The sequence below is a fragment of the Passer domesticus genome, chromosome 23 (assembly GCF_036417665.1).
Source record: "Passer domesticus isolate bPasDom1 chromosome 23, bPasDom1.hap1, whole genome shotgun sequence".
Taxonomy (NCBI): Eukaryota; Metazoa; Chordata; class Aves; order Passeriformes; family Passeridae; genus Passer; species Passer domesticus.
The window spans coordinates 2,616,275-2,638,535 of record NC_087496.1 but is presented as its reverse complement, the minus strand read 5'-3'; the positions used below and the strand labels follow the sequence as shown (position 1 = coordinate 2,638,535).

General features: G+C 42.3%; 1 protein-coding gene across 7 annotated transcripts in view; it reads right to left on the bottom strand.

Moving 5' to 3' along the window:
• PKNOX2 (PBX/knotted 1 homeobox 2) overlaps window positions 1-22,261 on the bottom strand; it is a 91,356-nt gene that overhangs the window by 12,334 nt on the left and 56,761 nt on the right. For all 7 annotated transcript variants that reach the window (XM_064398034.1, XM_064398035.1, XM_064398037.1 and 4 more), the window contains 4 exons: window positions 15,920-16,028; window positions 9,731-9,870; window positions 5,070-5,241; window positions 1,633-1,821 (listed from right to left, as the gene is read on the bottom strand). In XM_064398034.1, coding sequence (XP_064254104.1) covers window positions 1,633-1,821; window positions 5,070-5,241; window positions 9,731-9,870; window positions 15,920-16,003 — 585 coding nt within the window. In that variant the 5' untranslated portion in view covers window positions 16,004-16,028. The remainder of the gene's footprint in view (window positions 1-1,632; window positions 1,822-5,069; window positions 5,242-9,730; window positions 9,871-15,919; window positions 16,029-22,261) is intronic.

Here is a 22,261-nt window from a genome sequence, read left to right as displayed (position 1 = left end):
GTGAGACACTAAATCCTCATTACTTTTCCTGACCGATGCATTCTAATTAGATCAACACTTAAAAAAAAAAAAAAAAAAAAAAAAGGAAGGAGGGGGGAAAAAATTCACAATAGCCACAGGACGGCTTTCCATCTCATTAACTCCCTCACTTATTATTTTCATGAAAATTACTGATAAAAAACGTGCATCTCCATTTGCTGGGACCGGGAGCTTTGTCGGCTCATATCTAACATCTCTCTCATCACCCGGGATGTGAGCTGTTGCCATGGCAATGCACAATAATAGAAACTAATAAATTACAAACGAGATGCTCGTTGAGCAATTATTGTTCTCTTTTATGCAAGTGTCTTGCTAATTTTGATCATAAGGAATGCTTCCATAAAGCAGCAAAGGGATAATAAGTCTATTTCTAGAGATTATTAGAATATAGAGTGAGGATGGGGTTTCTTAGATCAATGATTAAGTGGTTTGGTGCTTTCAGGGAACCTAAATAAGAAACTGAACTTTTCTGGGGGGCTTTTCCCTCATCGTGTTCGGAGCTTCAAACTCTGCAGCACCTGGAGCTGAGCTGCTAAAAATGATGAAAAAAAATTTTTTTTTCCTTTCCACCACCTTAAAAATGCCCCAAAAGCCCTAAGAAGGCCCCACCACCTGCCTCCTTTTTAGGGAGAGCTCCAGGAGCTGCCCAGGTTATTTTGGGTTCACTGCAGTTATTTCTGGTGGGATTGTGCAACCCTAAATTCCATTTTTCGACCCCAAAACCCAAGCGCCTGAGAGAGAGAAATGCCCTAGGGGAACACAATCTAGCATCAAGTTTTTGGGATAAAACCAGCCAAGATTTATTCCCTGCACTGCAGATGCACATGAAGACCCCAACCCATGGGCAGCTTCTTTTCTGAATATTGAGTTACAGTCCCTTCTTTTGCCCCAAAAGCCACCAAGGTTCAACCTCTTTTGGCTACTTCAGGTGCTATTTCTGCAGTTCTCAGGCATTTCCTTGTACTCTTCCACCATCCTTGAGACTCCTTGTCTTTTCCTCAATAAAATCCAAATTATACAAAAGAAGAAGCAGAGGGAATGTTGATCATGCTGGAGGAGAACTGTAAGATCTGCTCAGACACAAAAGGGAGCAGTGAAGCCAGAAAGGGTTACCTGAGACCCAAAAATCCTTTGTGCTGCCTTAAAACAAAAAGTGAGAGAGAAGCAGTAGAGAAAATCCTGATGTTTCTCTCCTTTCTGCCAATAAATAGCATTTTTTCATTTAAAAATGCAACTTTCTTGTTTGTATTCCCACACACCTGCACAGCTCCCTTGCCCTCACATTTAATTGCTGCAACATTTGAGTTTAGGAGTCCATCACTCTCTCTCTTGCAGAGCCACAAACATTGGGGTTGCAGCTCTGCCAACACACGCAAAAAAGGACATAAAAATTTTTAAAATAAAGGGAAAAAAGTCACCACAACATCATTTATTGCACTCTATGAGCAAGGCACAGGATTTTTTTTTTTTAATTCTTGAGGATGACTTTTCAGGAGGCCACAGCTCTTGTAGAGCAAGTCTGAAACCTTGTTGGCATCTCCCCGTTGGCCCAAGTGCCACAAGGGTTATTAGAGAGGAATTTTAGGGCATTACCTGGGGGTGGAGGCTGATGGAGGAGGGGTTGGGGGAGTAGGGCCCCCCCAGGTCATTCCTGAGTAGGTTGTCACTGTGCATCTTGGTTTTGAGGCAGGTGATGTAACGGTTGCAAAAGTCCTTGCACAACTCATTGACCTTCTCCAGCTCCAGGAGGTGGATACGCAGCACCTGGATCGCCTTCACCATCTACAAAAGAGCACAAAGTTAAAATCAATATTCTCCCCCCAAATCTACCATAGAACTGATCCCCAACAGCAGAATGAAATGAATTTTCTTTCTCAACAGGCACAAGAAATGAATATTCTTGCCCAAAACCCATCCCAGAGCCCATCCCTCTGCATATCTGCATTCCTTTTCCTTGCCCATCAATCAAAACCCTGAGATCCAAGAGGAAGAAATTCACCAAATTCACCATTGCCTTCATGGGAATTTCTCCCCGTGCCCCAGAAAAAGAGTACAAGCCAAACCCCTCGTTGTTGAAAAGTGTTTGGTTATTCTCTGGAGGCCACTTCTTCTAACAAGATTACGGGGCTGCAACTCAGCCGTGAGCTGTTGCTGGTGCAAAGCCTGGGCCTCATTAAAACGTACCCCATAAACCTTAAAAAATTTACACATAAAACATTCCTCTCACCGAGCTGAAACCTTAAGTTTTACAGCCGCTGTTTGAAATCTTGCATAATATATAAAATTTCAGCTATTCACTCCGGGGCAATAAATCCGGTTTTATGTAACAAAGCGTCTTTGCATTTCAAAGAGTGTTTTTAACTTGCAAATTTTAGTGGTCATCTTTACAAACTGCAAGTTGCCATAGCTGGGAAACATCCTGAAAAATCCAGGGCCAAACTCCAGTGGCAGATCCACGACAGAGAAAGTGAGTTTTTGGTTGGTGAACAACATGGATGATAGGTTGAGGCTGGAAAAATCTTTTATTTGGCTTCTTTTTTCTCTTTTTTCTTTTTTTTCTCTGGGTTTTTTTTCCCTCCTCCCCAGTTGACACAGGCGAAGCACAAGGTGGAGGTGTCGTGCCCAGGATTTCCACATCCTCCCAGGGCTCACCGGCCATGAAAGTCAATATTCAAGGGCAAAGGCAAGAAGACCTGACACATATATGTAAAAAAATAAATCTCTCAATTATCTCAGCTCATTTGCTTAGGGTCTCATTTTATGTCCCTGCTCCGCTGCGTCGTATATCTGTCCGGATAAAGAGTTACAGTCCGATGGCGTACGTGCGCGGGGTTGTAAAAAATACAGATGCTGAATTAATTGACTGTGTGGCACTCGGCAGCTGATTGAGTTGATAATGGTGAGATCTGACCTTTTTCTAATTTCTAATTATGTGCATCTTGGCAGTGAGGAATACATGACTCTTATTCTAATGATAGCTAATGCCACCGGCCTTTTCAGCCCTGCTGTGCCATCACCAATTTCTGGCAAATGGGTGGCGTTAATAAAAAAGAAAAAACAAAACCCAAAAAAATAGCAACAATAGAGAAAAGGATAATATAAATAGGGGAAAAGTGTCAGCTCAAGAGCAGGTCGTAATGTTGAGTTTTGAGCACTGCAAGTCTTTTTAACCCAAAATTCCTTTCAACCAGTGCTGCCAACAACAGGAATGTGCTTCTCCAGCATCACATCAACCATCTCCTCTGTCCTGATGCAGGTTACTCACACTGGTGTGCATGGCTCCTCCTGTTTTGGTGGAGTTCTGGGCATTGAATATAAAATATACATCCAGCTATGTACTGGAACTAGGGAAAACCCAGATAAACAGAGATATGGATAAACAGAAAGACATAGCAACAGATATAGAAATATATGAATATGAATGTATCAAGTGCTGTAAGGTTATACATGGGATCAATCCAACTGCCCATGGCCAAATTTACTTTGGCAGCAAGAGTTGCTTCAGAATATGCCTAAAAACCATAATTGGTGTGTTGTGGCGTTTTTTTTAGAAAGATCACAAAACCTGAAAATAGTGGATACATTGTGAGAGTGTGGATACATTTCCTGGATTGACTATTTGCTGGTGTTGTTTCATCTTTATACGTACAGATACAGTTTTCCTTTCCCAAAATTTTAGATTTGTTTCTTCACCTGGCTCCATTTCTCTCCTCCTGCTAGACCATTACACCCATTTTTATGCAATTTAATGCAATGGGGGTTTGTTGGTGCACGTCAGCATATGTTCAGTCCAAAAACTGAAATAATCCCAAACATTGGTTGGGTTATTGGGGTTTTGTGGGTTGTATTTTTTTTTGATTGCTCGTTTCTGAGCAATTTCTGTTCTTAACTACAAGTTATTGCAAAATGGGTTTAACAATATGCAAAAGGGGCTTTGCCCGGCCTGCAAATTCTTTTGGAGGGCATTCTGCAGACTCTTGGTTTAGGGATGTTAAAATACTCTTGTCCACAAGCTGAAGTCAGGCACAAACATGTGGGATTTTACTTCACCTTGAAACCCTCTCTCGCTTTTTTAAAAAATACAGGAGTTCTTGAAGCTAGATGAGTTTTGCTAGTTCTTCCCTTTGTGATACATCATCATTCAAAATCACCTCCTTGACATCTGCAATACTTGGAGAAAGGAGCCTGTGAATTGCCTGATTTTCTTCTTGTTTGGGATGGAAATCCCTCTACTACAAGTTCCAGGGGACACATAACCCCTCAGGGGAGGTGTTTTGCTGTTTGCATCATCAGAGTTCTCCAGAATTCCCTCTTCAGACCTTGAAAATCTCCTTGTGGAACATCAGAACAGTGCTACGAACTTGTCTACCGAGATGTCTGCCATGGAGACCACATTTTGATGCTTTCTGGACAAATTAATGGGATTTGGAGATATTTCCTGAGGTCCACACAAGAGAAATCCAAAGCAGAGTCTTCTGAGGCACCATCCAGCAGCAATAGATCCAGTAGGAAATTTGAGTTGATGTGGCAGGGAATCCACCAGAACCTGTCCTATTGTTCCAAACTGTTGTGATCCAGGACCTTTTCCATAACTTTTTCCATAAAGTAGTTGTTCTGCCCTGCTTCTAGGACATGAACTGGCCATGACACTTCAAACCGGATGGTGCCAGATGAGAATGCTGACACTACTGCACGTTGCACTGAGGAGCAGTAATTCCTACAGAGACTGCAAGTTTTGGGGCACAAACCAGCCAGCAACCTCAGCTGTATTCAGGAACCTCGTTGACCCCATGGAGGTTGTGTGGGACAACGAGCCAAAAGGGGGCAGGGGGGTTGTTCTTACAGGGGACCTTCTGGAAAATGTCACAGAGAAGGTCCTGGAGAAGGTCTCAAAAGGTCTGTGGAAAACATTGCCAAGATGACCAGCACTACAGAGCCCAGAGACATGGTGGTCAATCTTCATTTGTTCCTCACCCCCTACCTTCTCAACACCCCCCAGAAATCATCTGCCAAGCCCCAGCTGCCTATACCAGGTTGTCCAGCTCGGGGTCGTCACTGAAGAAGGGCTTGTGTTCCTGCTCCTGCTGGTGGACAAAGTTCTCGATGTCGACATCGAAGCTGGCCGAGGTGATGCACTCAGAGCCCTGCGTCGCCTGCTCACACTTCTCAAAGAGCAGCGTCAGCAGAGGGAACAGCGGGTGCCTGCAGAGGACACAGGAGAGCACCCATAATGACCACTGGTTTGGGTTCCATGTCCATCTTTATCCATCCATCCATCCATCCATCCATCCATCCATCCATCCATCCATCCATTTATCCATCCATCCATCCATCCATCCATCCATCCATCCATCCATCATCCATCCATCCATCCATCCATCCATCCATCCATCCATCCATCCATCCATTTATCCATCATCCATCCATCCATCCATCCATCCATCCATCCATCCATCCATCCATCCATCCATCATCCATCCATCCATCCATCCATCCATCCATTCCCTCCCAGTCTGTAAGAACCTGGTGGTGCAAACCTCACTCCCAAGTCACACTGGAAGTGGTCCCTCTAGATGTCATTCAGCAACAACAAAAAAAAGAGAAAAGCTTAAAAATGGTAAAATTCACTATCTCCTCTGTCAGGCAATGACTTGTTCCAATGTCTTGGTGTTTTCCATCATTGCACCAAAGTCAGCATTTCCTAAATAGGCAAAAAGGCTAAGTCCTGGACATAGTCAAGATGTCCTGGAGCCATCTGCTGTCCAAGTGGCTTTTCCTTTCAAGGATGGGCATCAGTACCTGCTTGTTGATGGTAATATTTCACCTCAAAATGTCTCTGTTGGTTGGAGATGATGGATGGGGACTTCTGCCTGCAGCACCCTATGGACCAACCTTGTTATGGGCTGCTCTGCCACCAAGAGGTCTCTTTGCACCTCTGACAAGTCCACAAAGATGGGTCAAATCCCACTTCTTTCTTACCATGAGATGATCTTGAAAACAAAGATCTATAGTTCTTCTTGACATCCAAATCTCTCCAATGATGATGCCAAGTTGAGGCAATATAAAATGCAAATACACAAACAGCACCAAAGCACATGGACAATACGGGGGTGAAGACCATGGCTTAGGGCAAGCCTCAATGAGCCTCTCCAGCTGTGCAAATTCAAACCAAAAATGTTTTATGGAGTCTTTCCAGGCAGAAATGTAAAATGCTCCTGCAGGAATGGTCTCCCACAGCACTCCAGTTATCCAAGCACAATGGGATTGGCTCCACCATTTTATCTCCAAAAGATGGCCCAAAAGATGATTACAAATCACTTCCTGACAGCCTTTTTGAGTCGGAGTCAGGCGAAGGGGTTAAAGCCCTTGGCTAAGTCTTCATTTGCAGCCGCTAATACCACAGCATATTATAGTTTAATCTGTCCTGATCCTGGTTTAATGCAAGATTCACCGAGGCTGGAGCAGAGAGTGGCAAGGGGGGGAAATCATTTCATAATTCCAGTAGCCCCGCTGGAGCTCAGCCAAGGGATATGAAAGGCAAATTCCAGGTGGAAGGTTGAATTATTGGGACTTATGAACTGGTGGCACCGCAGCAGGTGCCATTTCCAGAGCTGCTCCAACAATTAGGAGTGGAGGTATGGAATTACCCCGAGGATGGGGGTTTGGGCAGGGGAGCAGGGGCTTGCAGCCCCTGAGCAATTTGAGCCCCTTTTCTTTGAGGGGTTGCTTTGGCCAAGGGAGGATTAAGGCCAGCATCACCCCGTGCTCCTCAGTATTGATAATGGGGGAAGTGCTGCCCTAGGACCCCAGGAAGGTTTTGGGGCTGGCAGGGAGGAGGAGGAGGAAGGAACATGGCTGAGGGGAGAATGGTTTGCTTTTCAGCCAAAAATAAAGTGGAATAAAAAATTTAAAACCTAAGATAAAATAAAAATAAAAAAACAGAGTGGAATCCAATCTGAACAAATCCATCAATAAATAAAAATAAAATTAAATGAAACAAAACAATAAAATAAACACCAAACAAAACAACATTAAACAAACAAAAAATATCAAAATTTACAATATCTGTATTTAGAAAAAAAACAACAAACAAACAAATACAAGGAGAAATCACGTGGCCAGACCCCCAGGGATGGGTTAAAGGAACATCAAGGGCATCCTCTGAGAGCAATCTCGAGGAGTGCTGGAATTTGAGGGTTGCCATGAACTTTATGCTGAGTTAGTGCAAAATTTAATTTTTTTTCATTTTTGCATGAGAAAAAATAACCCAAACCACTGTTTTCTCCATTTCCAGCCTTTCCATGGCCACACCATGGCAGGTGGAGGTTGTGGCATAAAAATTAAGAGCTGGAGCCCCTTTTTGCCATGAAATTTGCAGTGTGGGAATAGATGGATATCCAGGATGCTCACGGGAATCAGGAGGATTTTCCCCACTGTGGGTGTTACAGAGGTGGAAAACCACCCCTATGGCACAAAGGAGAGTTTTGGGTAGAAAAATCTGCTTTTGCTGATTATGGTTTTGCAAAAAAAAAAAATGGTTTGTTTAGTTGGGTTGGTTTTTTTTTTTCTGCCAGGGAATCCTCCAAACGAAAGGGCTGAACCAGCCCTGACATTTTCCTGCAGGAGAGAGGTCGTTTGCAGCCACTAATAAAAAGGATTCGACACGGGCTAATAAAGAGGAATGAATTCCTCTAATGGCCTAATTTCCCACCTTCAGCCGAGCCAGCAGCACAGCGGGCACGTCACAACAGGAATTGTATTTTTTTTTTTCACTCCTTTTCCCCTAAAAAAACCTCAAACAACCCAAAACAAAAAAAGACCAAACAAGGAAAAAAAACCACAAAAAAGCACCCCCCACCAAACTTAATGCAAAGAAACCCAGGCATTTCCCACTTGGAAAAATCCAATTTGTGGTGCTCGGGTGGTTTAAGCATCATTTCCCTTCAGGAGCATCATCTTTTCTGGTCCAAAATCCATTGGGAAGTCCCAGCCCCGCTGTTGCATAAAGTCAAGAAAACACTTTAGCTGGGAGAAAATTGCAGCTGAGAAGTGGCACTGCTGGACCAGTCCCTGCCAAGCTGCTCCCACACCAAAAAGGGTGGGGAAGGATTTATTTTTTTCCCTTTTTTCTATTTTTTAACGGGTGATAAACCTCCTGCTAGGGCATAAAACCCGGCGGGGTGACTTGTCCATGGGTTTTTATATTTCCCATCACATTTTCCCAGCAATTTCCCTCCAGCTTGATCCACCGATGCTTACAGCCAATGCCTTCTGCCTTGGTGCAATTATTGAAAATTAACAAAAATCCATTGTTTTGGGTGGAGGGAATGGACCTATTAGGGCTAAGAAAAATCCTTGTGTGCATTTGATACCTAATGACATATAGGCCATCCATTTGAACCACTGGAGAGGAGATATTCAGCAAAAAAAGGGTAATTTTATGTATATATATTTAATGTACTGCATAAATATATAGGAGGATATATTTGTTTTATATAAAAATATACTTGTGGGATTGTTTTGGCTAGTACCCAAAAATAAGCAGACAGGTTTGGGCAATAAGTGCACACATGGAACTGGACAACAATTTCCCCCCACTTTTCCAGGGGGAATACCTCCCCCAAGGTGTTTTTTCCATGTCTTTGACCTTCCAATAAAGGCTGTGAAAATTCCAAGGGTGGGGTTTGTTTTCTTCCTTTATCCCACAAATGTTGCAGAACTCCACAAGGAAAGGCAAAAAGAAGGTATTTTTGTCCTCAAATGGCTTCTTTTGCTTTGAGGAAATGATTTCCATCACTGGGAGACCTGCAGTGAATAATCCTTGGATTTTTCCTGGGAAAGAGTGAGTTTATTCCATACTTTCATCCATCTTTTCAGACCTTTCAGCCTTGTAATATGTGAATATCTGGAGGACAAATATTGTATTTCCTTCAAGTCTAACCTGCAATTTTTTGGTTCACAAGCCCCCACTGCCCTGGTCATTGATAGATTAATCCTAAACTTCAATCCTAATTACATTAGAATATTGTTACTCTTACATCGTTGCTCTATGTTCTAATATTGTAAATTATCACATATCACTTCTATAATTACATATTACTTATATAATTATACTATTTACATAATTAAAACATTATTTATAGTAGTTATACAATAACATTACTGCATCTATTAAGATATAAAATATTATTATGCCCAAATTGACAAAAAATGGACTGGAGGAGCCACCCATCCCTTGCCCATCACTGCCCACATCCTGTAGAGATGCAGGAACTGCACATTTCAGGTTAACGTGTGACTTGACTCCTTGTTCAGCCCCAGATCACATGGCTTTGCCCCCAAAAGCTAAATTTGGGGGTTTTTAAAAATATTTTGAAGAGGCAGACACGCTGCAGAACAAAGTCCACGAAGGAGCTCCATCACCGCGCGTTACAATCAAAGCTTATTATTGCTAAAATGGACCTAATTGCTAGTTCCCCCCTTCCCGTGTGTTAATTAATGCATTAGAAGAACAGCAAATTAATAATGCATAATAATAACGAATGCATCGACCAACCGACCCGCCAACCGCTGCATTAATTAATGCATCGCCGAGCGGACGCAATAACCCATAACAATGCAACAACCGATGCATTACAACAACGAAGCCATTAATTAAAAGGCACTAATGAACGCAATTATCTTGCCTCACCTGTAGACAGCCCTCTTGTCGGCCTCCAGCTGCGCCTGGGGGTCGCCGCCCGCGGCCGGTACCGGCGCGTTGGCAGCCGCCGCCGGCGTGGTGAGGTGTACGGGCTGGGCTTTGGTGGGCTGCTGGGCTGTGGCTGTCATCTGGGAATAAAGGAGAGAGGGGGAAAAGGATGTGAAATAAAATGAAATAAAATGAAATAAAATGAAATAAAATGAAATAAAATGAAATAAAATGAAAACGAGGTTTGTTGTGCGTTCCCGACGGGATTCGCGGCGTTCTGCGCGGAGTTTGGGGAGTTCGGGATGCACATAAACATACCCAGGTATTCCACCTTTGCCTGGAAAGAGAAGGTTTAGGTTTTTGCCACATTTCCCCCCACTTTTCACTGGGGGAAATACAGGAAAAAGCTGCCACCATCTTTGTTGTGTGGGGTAATGTAGGCAGGGACGTTTCACAGAAGTCCCAGATTAAATCAGCTGCAACGCCGTGGTTTGCCAAGAGCTTTCAAAGCAGGTATTACTGTCTAGACAGAGTCATTTTCAATTTTAGCCCAAAATTAGGTGAGCCTCTTCCAGCCCACCAAGCCCAGGAATGAGTCACCTCGGAGCTGTGAGAAGAGAGCCAAAAAAATTCCAATGTTTTTGGTGCCCATGCCCAAATCACCCAACTTTAGCCCTGATGCTGCCATCATGGGAATGTGCTGTGCAATAAATCACCCTGACAACAAACATGGGGCTTATTTTTAATTTTATTAAATTTAATTATTACCTTATTAAATTATTATTTTTATTTTTTATTTTATTTTTTTTAATTGCAATGATTTTAGGCAAAAATGAGTCTTTAAGATGGGAGATGTGCTCCTGTGAATCCCTGAGCATCCTTCCAGCATCACCCCAAAAGTGCCACCCTCTGGAACAGGGCAACACCTCTTTAAGGGCAGTTCTCACTTAAAACTTAAAAAAAAATCTGAATTACTCATTGTCAGACTTCAGACAGGTCCAACACAGTCTTTGCTTTATAGTCACAAGATTCCATTACAAAAAAAACTTCAGGGAGAATTTGAAACAACTGAGGCTCAAAGGCACCAGCAGCACCCAAATCCAGAGGTTTCATCCTAAAATCCCAGTGGAAAACTGTTGCAAAGTGGTTGGTGCTGAAATTTGTGAAAAATGTAGTATTTGCCTACTTTTACCTGTAAATGTTCAGTCCTCCCTCGAGGTACAGAGCAAAAGGAAACTCTGGTTCTTGCTAAACACTATAAATATAATTTATTTATTTGTCTAATAAGTTTATTTCTTCCTGTCTGTGTTTTGATATAAATAATATATATTATTTATTTGTCTGATACATTTATATATTTATTTCTGTATTTATACAGAAATGGACTTATATGTATTTTTTATTTATTTGTCTAATACGCCTTTAAATTGATTTGTGATTGCTAATATATAAAAATGTTCATATACATAAATGTTGTCATTAATTAGTGTAAATGTATATATATGTATAATTATACAAAAATATGTAAAACTTTATAAACCCAAGCTGGACCAAAATCATGACACCTTTTGCTTTTAAAATGTTTGCCTTTAATATCTCCTGCCTGACCTTTTGCTGTGGCTTTTTTTTCCCACTTTTTTTTTTCCCTTTTCAATCTCCTTTATTGTTCATAACTCCAAAGTTGGGCTCCAGCACCTGCAAATTCACTCGGCTCTATTTAATTTCCAACTCTCCCAACAGGTTCAATTTCTGTCCCTCTTCCCCTCCCTGGTGCTGAAGAAATGAGTGAAATTTGGGCTTCACTTCCCCTCCTGATCCCAGCAGTTGGGATTTTTCTTTTTTTCCCCCCCCATTTTCCATTTAAAACCAAAATGCAGCAGATTTTGGGATAATCCAGCCCCATCACTGAATATCTCTTCATCCTTTTTCCCTTTTCCCCCTTTTTTCTCCCTATTATCTCTGTGGAAAATTACATTTATGCATGGAAAAATGGCTTTTCCCCCCAACATTTTCCCTTTTTTTCCCCATCCTTCATCACACTTATTTACCAGGATTCCAAAGCCCTTTTTGCATCCTGCCAAGTTGAATATTTCCAGCCAAGTCTGCAACTAATTGAGCTATTACCCAAAAAAAAAAAGCCTCCTTTGGGGCTGCTCCGAAGCCATTACCTCACCTTGGACTAAAGAAAAGAACAAAAAATAAGTCAAAATAATTCCAAGTCTATGGAAAAAGAGGGGAGAGGATGCTGAGGTGGGGGGGATTTGCAGCTGAACAGGGAGGAGGGAAAAAAATGGAGCCAAAAATGGCATTTGGGGGAGCAGGTGGGGAGGGAAAAGGCAGCAGGTTCCTGATAGTGGGGAAACGGGAAATAGGAGGAAATATTTGGGTGTAAAAGTTGTAAATTTTGATAAAAAACGCAGGTGGGGCTTGGTTTGGTTTCTTTTTCCCATGGAAAATGGCCAAAAATAGTTGCAGGAGGGGGGAAAAAGGTAATTTAAAAAGGAAAATAAAATGCACAAAAAGTTGTGGTTGAAAAGCAGCCCAAAAAAGTGAAGAAAAAAATCATAATAATAATTATGCAAACTGTTAAAAATTTGTTAAAGTATGTTTCAAATATGTTCAAAATGTGTTTACAAATATATTGGAAAAGTAAAGTTTTACAATGTTAAAATGTTCAAAGATGTGAAAATCAAAAAATGTTTTACAAATATGTTAAAAATTTATTTAAAATACAGAAAAATGTAAAAAAATACATTTGCAATTATGTAAAAATCCAAAACACTTTAAAATGTAGAAAATATAATGAGATGTTAAAGTGTTGGGAAAAAAATCTAAATTATGCTCAAAATATCCTTAAAAATAAGTTTTAAATATAGAACATGCAAAGAAATTACAAAGGGCTATAAAGATGTAAAAAACAAGACTTTTTAAAAAATAAAGTAACAACAAAATTTTTTAAAAAATAGTAAAGAAACAGTAAAAAAACTTTAAAAATCCCTGAATTTTTGTAACAGTACTGGGCAAAGCAAATATTTTTGAGATGCTGTTTGCTCAATGCTGCCTGAGCTGTGGGTGATATTTCTGGGTTTGGGAATTACAAATTTCTGGGGTTCAGGGATGACATTTTTGGGTTTGGAATGATAAATTTCTGGGGTTCAGGGATGACATTTTTGGGTTTGGAATGATAAATTTCTGGGGTTCAGGGATGACATTTTTGGGTTTGGAATGATAAATTTCTGGGGTTCAGGGATGACATTTTTGGGTTTGGAATGATAAATTTCTGGGGTTCGGGGATGATATTTTTGGGTTTGGAATGATAAATTTCTGGGGTTCAGGGATGATATTTCTGGGGTTTTTTCCTCTTTTGGAAGGAAATTCTCTCCTGGTGTTGGTGGCTGCTCCTGAGCTCTGGGGGGCTTCCCACTGGTTTAAATTAAATAATTCCCCATTTTTAGATTTTATTTGAAGACTGGACAAAGACATTCAAGTCCAGAGAGGAAATCCCCTAAATCATCTTCTCCTGAGTGGGATGTTGAAAGCAGCAGTTTTGAGCCCAAAAATCTGCTGAGGACACCAGGAACTGGGGGGGTTTTGTGGCTCCTACTGAAAAATCCCAATCCCCACCCAATTATTAACCTGTGACTTCCTAGAAAATATATTTGTAAATAAGAAAATAGAAATGTGTTCAGGATATTTTGGTTTTTTCCCTGTTATAATCACCAAAAAAAGCACTTTTTATGGGGAGGAGGAGAGATACTTCTATCACTTTCTGTGTTGAAAATTTTGAAAAATCAACTTCTTCATCTGATTTTTACATTTTTTTCAAAATATATTTCTAGGCTAAGTTATTTATTTTTTTTTTTATTGGTCATTTTTGTCCCTATCGTAACCACTTGGGAGGAGGATGGTTTTTATTATTTTCTGTGCTGAAATTGATGAAAAATTAACCCAATTTTTAATAACACTTTTTCTTAAATATATTTTTAGAATAAATGAATGAATTAATAAATAAATTAATCCCCCTTCCTCCCTTTTTTGTCCCTCTTGTGACCACCTAAGACGCATTTTTTTGGTAGGACAAAGCTGCTTTCAGCACTTTTGATGCTAAAAATACCCATTTAAAAAAAATACCTCTTTTTACCAAAGAAATGGCTGAAGATTCTTCCTCAGCTTTTGGTCTTCATTCATTACAGAAAATTTATTTTAATGCAGATTTTGATTTTCAACAGGTAGAGAACTCAAGGCGTGAGACCACGCTTGGTGTAAAAGATGCTCCATGTTCTACCCCTTGAACAGATTCCAGGGATTAATGAAGCATTTTTCCTTCCAAAAGGCAGCTTTTCCCATCATTTCTGCTTCGTTTTTGCCTCTTTCTGACAGTGAGGGTGACAGCTTGCACAGCCTCTGCTGCAAAACACGACTGCAAAGCTCCCCAAATCCCTTTTTTTAGCATTCTTCTCCCCAAAGTGCTTCCCTTGATGAGGAGGAGCCCATGGTAGCTCTGATCATCAATAATTTTTCCATTTATCCAGTCCTCCCCATTTCTTCCCCACTTCTGGAGGGAAGAAATTTGTGTAATTTGCTTTTCTAATCCCTAGAAATCCCAAATTTTCAGGTGAAAAGTTCACAGCAGTCGCAGACGAATCAAAAAAATAAAAAAATCAATTCTTGGCTGCAGCTTTTCCTCCAAACCCACTAAACGCTTGAGCAACCGCCTTGATAAGGTAAAAAAGGAAGGATTTGGTCAGCAATGCTCCTGAGGGTCCCCAAAATTCCATGTATTCAAAGAGGGGGCAGATAAGGGACAGGGAGGGAGAAGGGAGAGGGGACGTCTCCAAAGGATGCCACGGAAATGTCGCTATTTTAAAAGTCCCTTAAATTGCCCATTAGGACTCAAACGGTGCCGTGGCTCCCCCGCTGTGTAAGCGAGAAAGTGAAAGAAAATTTGGGATAAAAAAAAAAAAAAAAGCCCTACTCAAGGCAGAGCAGCGAAGCGAGCAAATGATGACACAGAAGTTGAGGAGCCATAAAACCCCACTGAGGTGTCGTTTGTGAGAAGTGACCTTTTCCCACCACAGGAAATGAGGAGAAAGGAGACACGGGTGGCTCCAAGGGGGGGTGGAAAAGTCAATTTATTTATTTTAGCTTGCAGAGGACGGGCTTGGGGGCTTGAGGTTTTTTGTTTTTTGGGTTTTTTGTTGGGAGGGGAGATTTTTCTGCTTTTGCAGATGATAAATGCAGCAAATGAGGAAAATCTTGAAATCTTCCACACAAACACAAAAAAAAAGCTGCTTTGAACGTGGAGCTGGCTCAGTGCACGTTCAGATACAGATCACCCCTGTTCAGTCATTGTAGCTGGAAAAACAGAAATGTGACATAAATTTACCCCTAAAAAATCTCAGGATGGGCTTCAAGGTGCATGACCATCTCTGAAATTCATCCTCAACTCCCAAGTCCAGCCCACTGGGGTGCTCCAGAAGAGTTTCTCTTGGACAAACTCCTCTTCTTATAATAACTTGACTCCATAATGATGCTTGAAAACATTATTTGACTGCTTAGAGCACCATTGGAGATGAATTGTTTTTTTCTCCCCTGCCACAGGTTATTAAAAAATGCCATTGAAATAAATCAAAGGCCATTCCTATGACTAAACCCGTCCTGGTTTAGTTAAATGTTTCATCTTCCCAGCTAATTAACCTGCTGGTTGCAATCATGCCACTGTGTTGGCTTTCCAAGAATGCCCAAAGACCCAAAATCACAGAATTCACAGAATCACAGAATTACTGGGTTGGAAGGAACCTTCAAGATCATCGAGTCCAACCCAGCCCCAACACCTCAACTCAACCCTGGCACCCAGTGCCACATCCAGGCTTTGCTAAACACACCCAGGGATGGTGACTGCACCACCTCCCTGGGCAGATAATTCCAGTACCTGATCACTCTTTCAGTAAAAAAACTTTTTTCTAACATCCAACCTAAATTTCCCTTGGCACAGCTTAAGACATAAGGAAAATGGGGAAAAACTCACAGTTTAACCCAAAATCTTTCCATCTTGCAGACTGACAGAAGGGGTTTTAATTCCGCCAGTCTCTGAGATGAATGCTCTGGGGTGAAATATTTTGTAATGGCCATTATTTGGGAAATCAAGGCAATTAATGCAGGAGCTGGGGGGGTCTGGAGGACACTCACCTGTGGGGTGTCTTGGTAGGGAGGAGGAGGCACTGTCTGGGTGGCCATCATGGTCAGAGCTGGTGCAGGGGAGACATGGTGCATCCTGCTTGGGAGTCACATCGAGAACCTGCGGGCAGGAGAACAGAGCTGCTGCATCACCAGGGACCCCCCCACCAGAAAAATCCCACAGAAGGGAAGGAAAAATAAAAGGCAGAAAGGAGAGGTGACATTGCTCACACTGCCCTCTGCCACAGTCTCTGGAAGAAACTCAAGATGGTTTGATGAGCCTTATTGTGATTTGATGATTTTCTGAGATTTGTGATTTTGGATAAGGAATGCACTGGGGGGAAGAGAAGCAGGTCACTGCAGGGAGATCTTCACTGGAGAGCTCTTGGAGAGGATGGTGCCATCAGTGAAACTCATGATAGCTTCTCCCCTGTGAACCCTGGCACACCAGGGCATTTTCTTTCCACCCTTCCTGCCTAACCACACTGCCTAAATGGGGATTTCCATTCCCTTTCCAGCTAGTCCTCTCTTCTGGAAGCAGAAAGACAAATCATAAAGGCAAAACTTGCAATTTTTTAAGTTATACACTATACCATCCCAAAATGATGTGTCTCTTTGCCTTTGGTCACCACAGAGTCACATCCTCATGCTCAGTTCAGAAGGGACATTGAGAATCCAGTGTGGAGATTCACCAACATATTTTATTTATTTGTTATTTTATTTAACATATTCCTATGCTGTGCACTCCAACCCAGCTGTCTCCTATGTTGAGGTACTGACCCCATGATGACTGAATGCACAGAAATGTGGAAACTCTTGTTTGATTTGAGCCAGGGGGCAAACCTGGATTTTGCACACCCTATAAACTGGTCCTCACACCACCTCCAACCTCTCTGGAAGCTGCTGCTTTCTCTAAAATGCAGTTATCTGGGAGGAAAACAAAATATATATTTTTTTTTTTTATCTTTAGGTCCAAAGGAGATGGAGAAAAAAGAGGGCACCAGGAAGGGACAAATTCGTAGTGAAGCACTTGGCTGGGAAAAGTCCCCAACAAACCTGGTGGTAGATGTGACCCAAAAGCAATTCTTGGCCCTAAAACACCTCCTCTCCCACTATTTCACTGCAGCTGTGTGGTTGCTTTAGAAAGAAAAGCCAATAATCTTGCCTGAATTCTTAAAAAACTCTTGTTGTCTCTGGGGCTCAGAGCTCTGTTTTGGGCCAACTCACAAAGTCACCCAGAAAATCTTCCTGGGACCTCCTTTCTTCTTGCAATGCCTCCTTTCTGCAAGAGATAACATCTCCCCAAGGATCTCCCTGGTGTGATGCACTGGCTTTCCTCCTGGCTTCTCATCTGGAGAAGAGCCATGGCACCACCCCCTGAGGAAATGCAGAAAGTTGTGTGAAGTCCCCAGATACTGTCAGGGAATATTACCAAAAAGAGTGTCAGCCCTCCTGTCACCACGAAATGGTGACAGGCAGGAAGGTGCAAAGAACAGGAGCAGAGGCACTGATGAGCTCAGTCAAAACTGAGGCACATTTGGGAATGTTTATGAAAAATTTAGTCCTCTCTGTGAGGTTGTCTGGGGGAAGAGGTGCAATATTCTGATTTTCTCGAGGTTTCAGGCTTTGCCAGGAACTAAGTTCACAAATGCACCACATCCAAATGGAAAGCCAAGTGCTGCGTGCATGGGATGAGCATCAACAACTCTTCTTTATTGTGCATGAATAAATGAGGTTATTCTTTCTTATACGTTGCACAAATATGGATAACCCATGAATTGAATACTGAGAAATCACACCCGAAATCCCGTGCATTGTGAAGGTAGATCAGGGTTCTTGCATGACACAGACCTCTAGCAGTGAGGATATTGCATTTATGGGATTAAAATGATGCTTTTCATCTTTTTCCTCCCAACAGCAAAATAGCAGGAGGCAAAATTATCTGCTCCTGAGTGAACTCACAGCTTAAAACCTTTGATGTCCAATGTCAAACCTCAGCTCACAGCTGCAGGCACACAAATATCCGTGTCCTTGGGGGGCAACACCCAGGGAAAAACCTCCCCAACAGAAACAGTTTCAGCTGGGGAAAAACAGAATTTAGCACTGTGACAGTCTGGACATCTGTGTGGGAAGCTAAAAAAAAAAGACATTGCTATTTTGGGAAAAATACCCTGCTTGGCATCTATTGTTCCTGCCAAGAGAGATCCTACAACCAGCACGTGGTGATTTGCTGGGGGTGTGAGCTTTTTGGGTGAGTCTATTCCCAGAAGGTGGCAGCCCAGAGCCCAATTTAATTGCTGAATAATATCTAAGCTGCTCAAATCAAGCTGTTCATTGAGCTTTATGGGTGCTGATTTGTTTGGAGAATAGGATTGACAGCTAAATGTGGAGGGGGTGGAAATAGGGATAAAAGTGGGAGAGAGCTGTTGCCAATAGCAGTACATTTATTTATCTTGGGGGGGAAACATGCACTCAGGCACTGTAAATATCCAGAAAAGTGTCTGGTGGCCACAGGAAAAGCTAGACAGGTGCTTCACGTGGAAGCCCCAGCCATGAATCTCAGGATAACTGGGCAGAGCTGTCAGCCCCATGGATTTATCAGCAGCCAGCTCAGGGAAGGGTTGAAAGCTGCCATTACGTGCATTAGCCCTTTCTTATTGTTTGTATTTTTGTTTTATACATTAATCCCCTCTCCTTTCCTTCTTTCCCCCACTTAAATTAATTTTTGACTCTTGACTGTGGGCATCCAGATACTGGAAGAGCAGAGCATCACCAAACAAACCCCTGCCAACTCCTTCCAGCCCACCTAAGGAATGCCCAAATCCTGGGTGAGGAGTGAATTCTGGGGATCTGGAGATCAGGGAGCGCAGGAATTGCAGCCAGCTCCTGGGGGATTTGCACAGAGGAAAGAAATGGTGAGCAATAAAAACCCATAAAGGCTCTTTCATTTCTGGAAGCAGCAGTACTTCACATTTTGGCAGTGACTTGAGATCAAAGTATCCTAAATTTCCTTATGAAATAAAATTATTTCAGCTATCACTGAAATGTTGCCATTACGTTGGAAATGTATTTCCCAAAGAGCTTGTGCCTATCTAAAAGACTCTCAGATTTATGGGCTGGGGTTTTTTACCAGCAATATATTACATCCTTTTTCAAGTAAAAATAATTAAAGACTAAGTTGAAAAGTTGGAGGTTTTTTCCATGTTGCCTTACAACACTTAAAATACCAAAGTATTGTCGGTCACCCTCCAGGTGAACATGACCTCCTTGATTAATAAAACAGCCATAAACCCATATTAGAATGGGTAGGGCTGGTCAGAATTGGGGCTGAATGAAAAAAAAAAAATAAAAATCCCTTTTATGGACTCTGCATCACTGTTTTCAAAGCAAAATGTTAATATTCAATCTGTAAAGCACAACTCTTGTTTCTGAACCAATGGCAAAATGAGGATCACTTTTTCCAGCTTATTGAGAGGCTTCTGCCCCACAGCAACACATCCAACTGATCATGGAGGATTCAACAGCAAAAATCAGAAAATCAACTTTTCAGGCTTTTCTTCTCCACCTGAAGCATTAAAATAATTAGAGATACTTAGGGATTTTTTTTTTACCAGCCATGGAAGGTATTTTTCTGAATTAAGGGAAGGTTGCCTTTTCTGAAGGGGATTTTTTGAAGAGGGGATGCTGTGGGATTGGCAATGCTGCCGTGTCAGTCACGCTCTGTCCGCAGCAGGCTGCCAGTTTTTTATGTCACCCTCTTCACAGAGGGCTGGTGCAGGCTGAAGTTTATGATATATGCACTCAGCTAAGTAAAAACGAAGAAATACAGCAGAGGAGGGATGGAGAGGCTCCTCCAGAGGACGATACATCTCACTCAGAGCCACCAGGACAGGCTCGCCCTCGAGGGGTGATGCCAACTCTTGACTGGCCATAAAGTGAATTAAGAGTGACCCTCTCCTCTTGAATGTCTCATTTCTGCCAACAAATCTCCACCTTTTTTGCCTGTTTTTACCAAAATTACTCTGAAAGATGAATAGCAGGTTTTCATGTCATTACAGAAGTCCTTTATGCCACCCTGAGCTTGTTAAAAATAAACCAAGTGCTATTAAATGGTCAAAATCAGAAAAGAATCCAATTTTTCAAGACATTACCCATTCTTGGCCATTCCTCCACATTCAAGGTTGCTTCCAAATAGGCTCATGTAAAATGTCATCTGGGGAGATTGGGAACATTTGTGCAAAGATACCACTGTGCCATCAAGTAATTTTAATTTTTTTTTTTTTAAGAACATATCATAGCCAAATTTCCTCAATCCAATCCCAGGAGGTTTTCTTGCACTGGGAACATCTTTTGCTCTTGGCCAAGATGCTGGTTTTACTAAATGCTGACCTCCATACCCTCCCAGTATCCTGTTATTGCCTGGCAAAAAAAGGAGAAATTGACTCTGTGTTTCTGCTACAAGCATGGGTTAAAGCAGATAGTGACTTGATATTTCTGTAGAACAAAGTCTAGACCAGAGCAAATTCCTTTTCTGTTTTTCTCCTAAAGAAGCAGTTGGTCAACACATAACCACTGGGATAAAAGGGAGAGGCAAACACCATGTTGGACAATGCCAAAAAAAAAACTGTTGCCAAATGCTGGTTTGGAATGTCCATGGAAAGGAGTATTTATTTATTTAATATTTTCACCTAGGCATTTAATTTTTTTGTTTAGTATTTATTTGTTATTTGTGTTTATTTAATTAATATGTCTCAATCCTCCTCCCACCTTCAGCTCCATAGAAAGGATGGAACTGCTTCAGTGGATTTCTGATGAGAACAACAATTACTGCTAAATATTTCCCTCCTCTCCAAAGATACCCATCTCTGAAAGGCTCCAGGGATATCTCTGCAACATAAACATGAGAATAAAACCTGCAAGAGCCAGTCAGAGCTTCAGCAGACAAGGTTAATGTACCTTGAACGGCAGCATTAAACAACTTTGCTCATTTTTTTAAGTGGAGAGCTGAGATACCTACATACATTTTAAAGTGTTATTTTTATAGGGGAAGACCATTAAAGCACCTTCCAAAACAAACTGGCACAGGGAAACATCAAAGAAGCTTCTTCAAAGTAACCTGAGAATACTTGAATTTTGTGCAACCCAGCCCTCTGCCCAAGAAAAGTTCCCAAAAGAGCGAGTTGTGATTTTTTTTCAGCAAATCAAAAAGCTTTGAAGTGAAGTGTAGCTGAGGAACCCCAAAAATGTAGAAACTTCCTCTTGCTGGGCATGAAATGTAAAAAAAAAAAAAATCTGGTTGCCATGTGAAAAATCGGGAGCAGATGAATGTTTTAACAGATCTTCTCTGAAAGTAATTAATGTCCAAAGGCTAAAGTCTTGCCCTATGCTTTCAAACCTTGGCTTGTGCTCTTCATTCTCCATCGCATGGAGAGAGGTGAGCCAGAATCACTGAGCACCCACATTTCCATCCTGCAAATCCCAAACCCACCCTGGCAATGAGAAGGCCACAGAATCACAGAATGATCTGAGCTGGAAGGGACCCACAAGGATCCTCGAGTGCAGCTCCTGGCCCTGCCCAGGACCATCCCCAAGAGTCACACCACACACCTGAGAGGATTGCCCAAATGCTTCTTGGGCTCTGCTAGCCTTGAGCCATGCCCAGTGCCCTGGGAGCCTGTTCCTGTGCCCAGGAAACCTCTGGGTGAAGAACCTTTCTTTAATATCCAACCTGAACCTCCCCTGACACAACTTCAGTCCATTCCTTTGGGTGCTGGCACTGGGCACACAGAGCAGCAATCAGTGTTTGCCCCTCCTCTCCCTTCACAAGGAATTTGCAGACTGTGATGAGTCTTCCAATCTCCTCCAAGACCAAGTGCCCTCAGCTCCTCCTCCTTGAGCTTCCCTCAAGCCCCTTCCCCATCTTTGCTGCCCTCCTTAGGATGCTCTCTCATAGTCCAAAGTCGTTCTCGTGCCCAAAACTGCCCAGGGACTCCAGGTGAGGCTACCCCAGGGCTGAGCAGAGAAGGACAATCCCCTCCCTCACCCAGCTGGGTGCTGGGCCTGAATCCCCCCAGGACAGGGATATCCCTCTTGGCTGGCAGGGCACTCCTGACTCAAATCCAACCTTCCATCAACCCCCAGGCCCCTTTCTGCAGAGCTGCTTTCCAGCATCTCATTCCTTTGTCTGTCTGTACCTCCAGGGCTGCCCCATCCCAGGTGCAGAATCCAACACTTTCCCTGAGCTCCATGGTGATGGCGCAGCCCTCACGGTGATGTCCCAGCCCTCACGGTGGTGGCCCGGCCCTCACGGTGGTGGCCCAGCCCTCATGGTGATGTCCCAGCCCTCATGGTGGT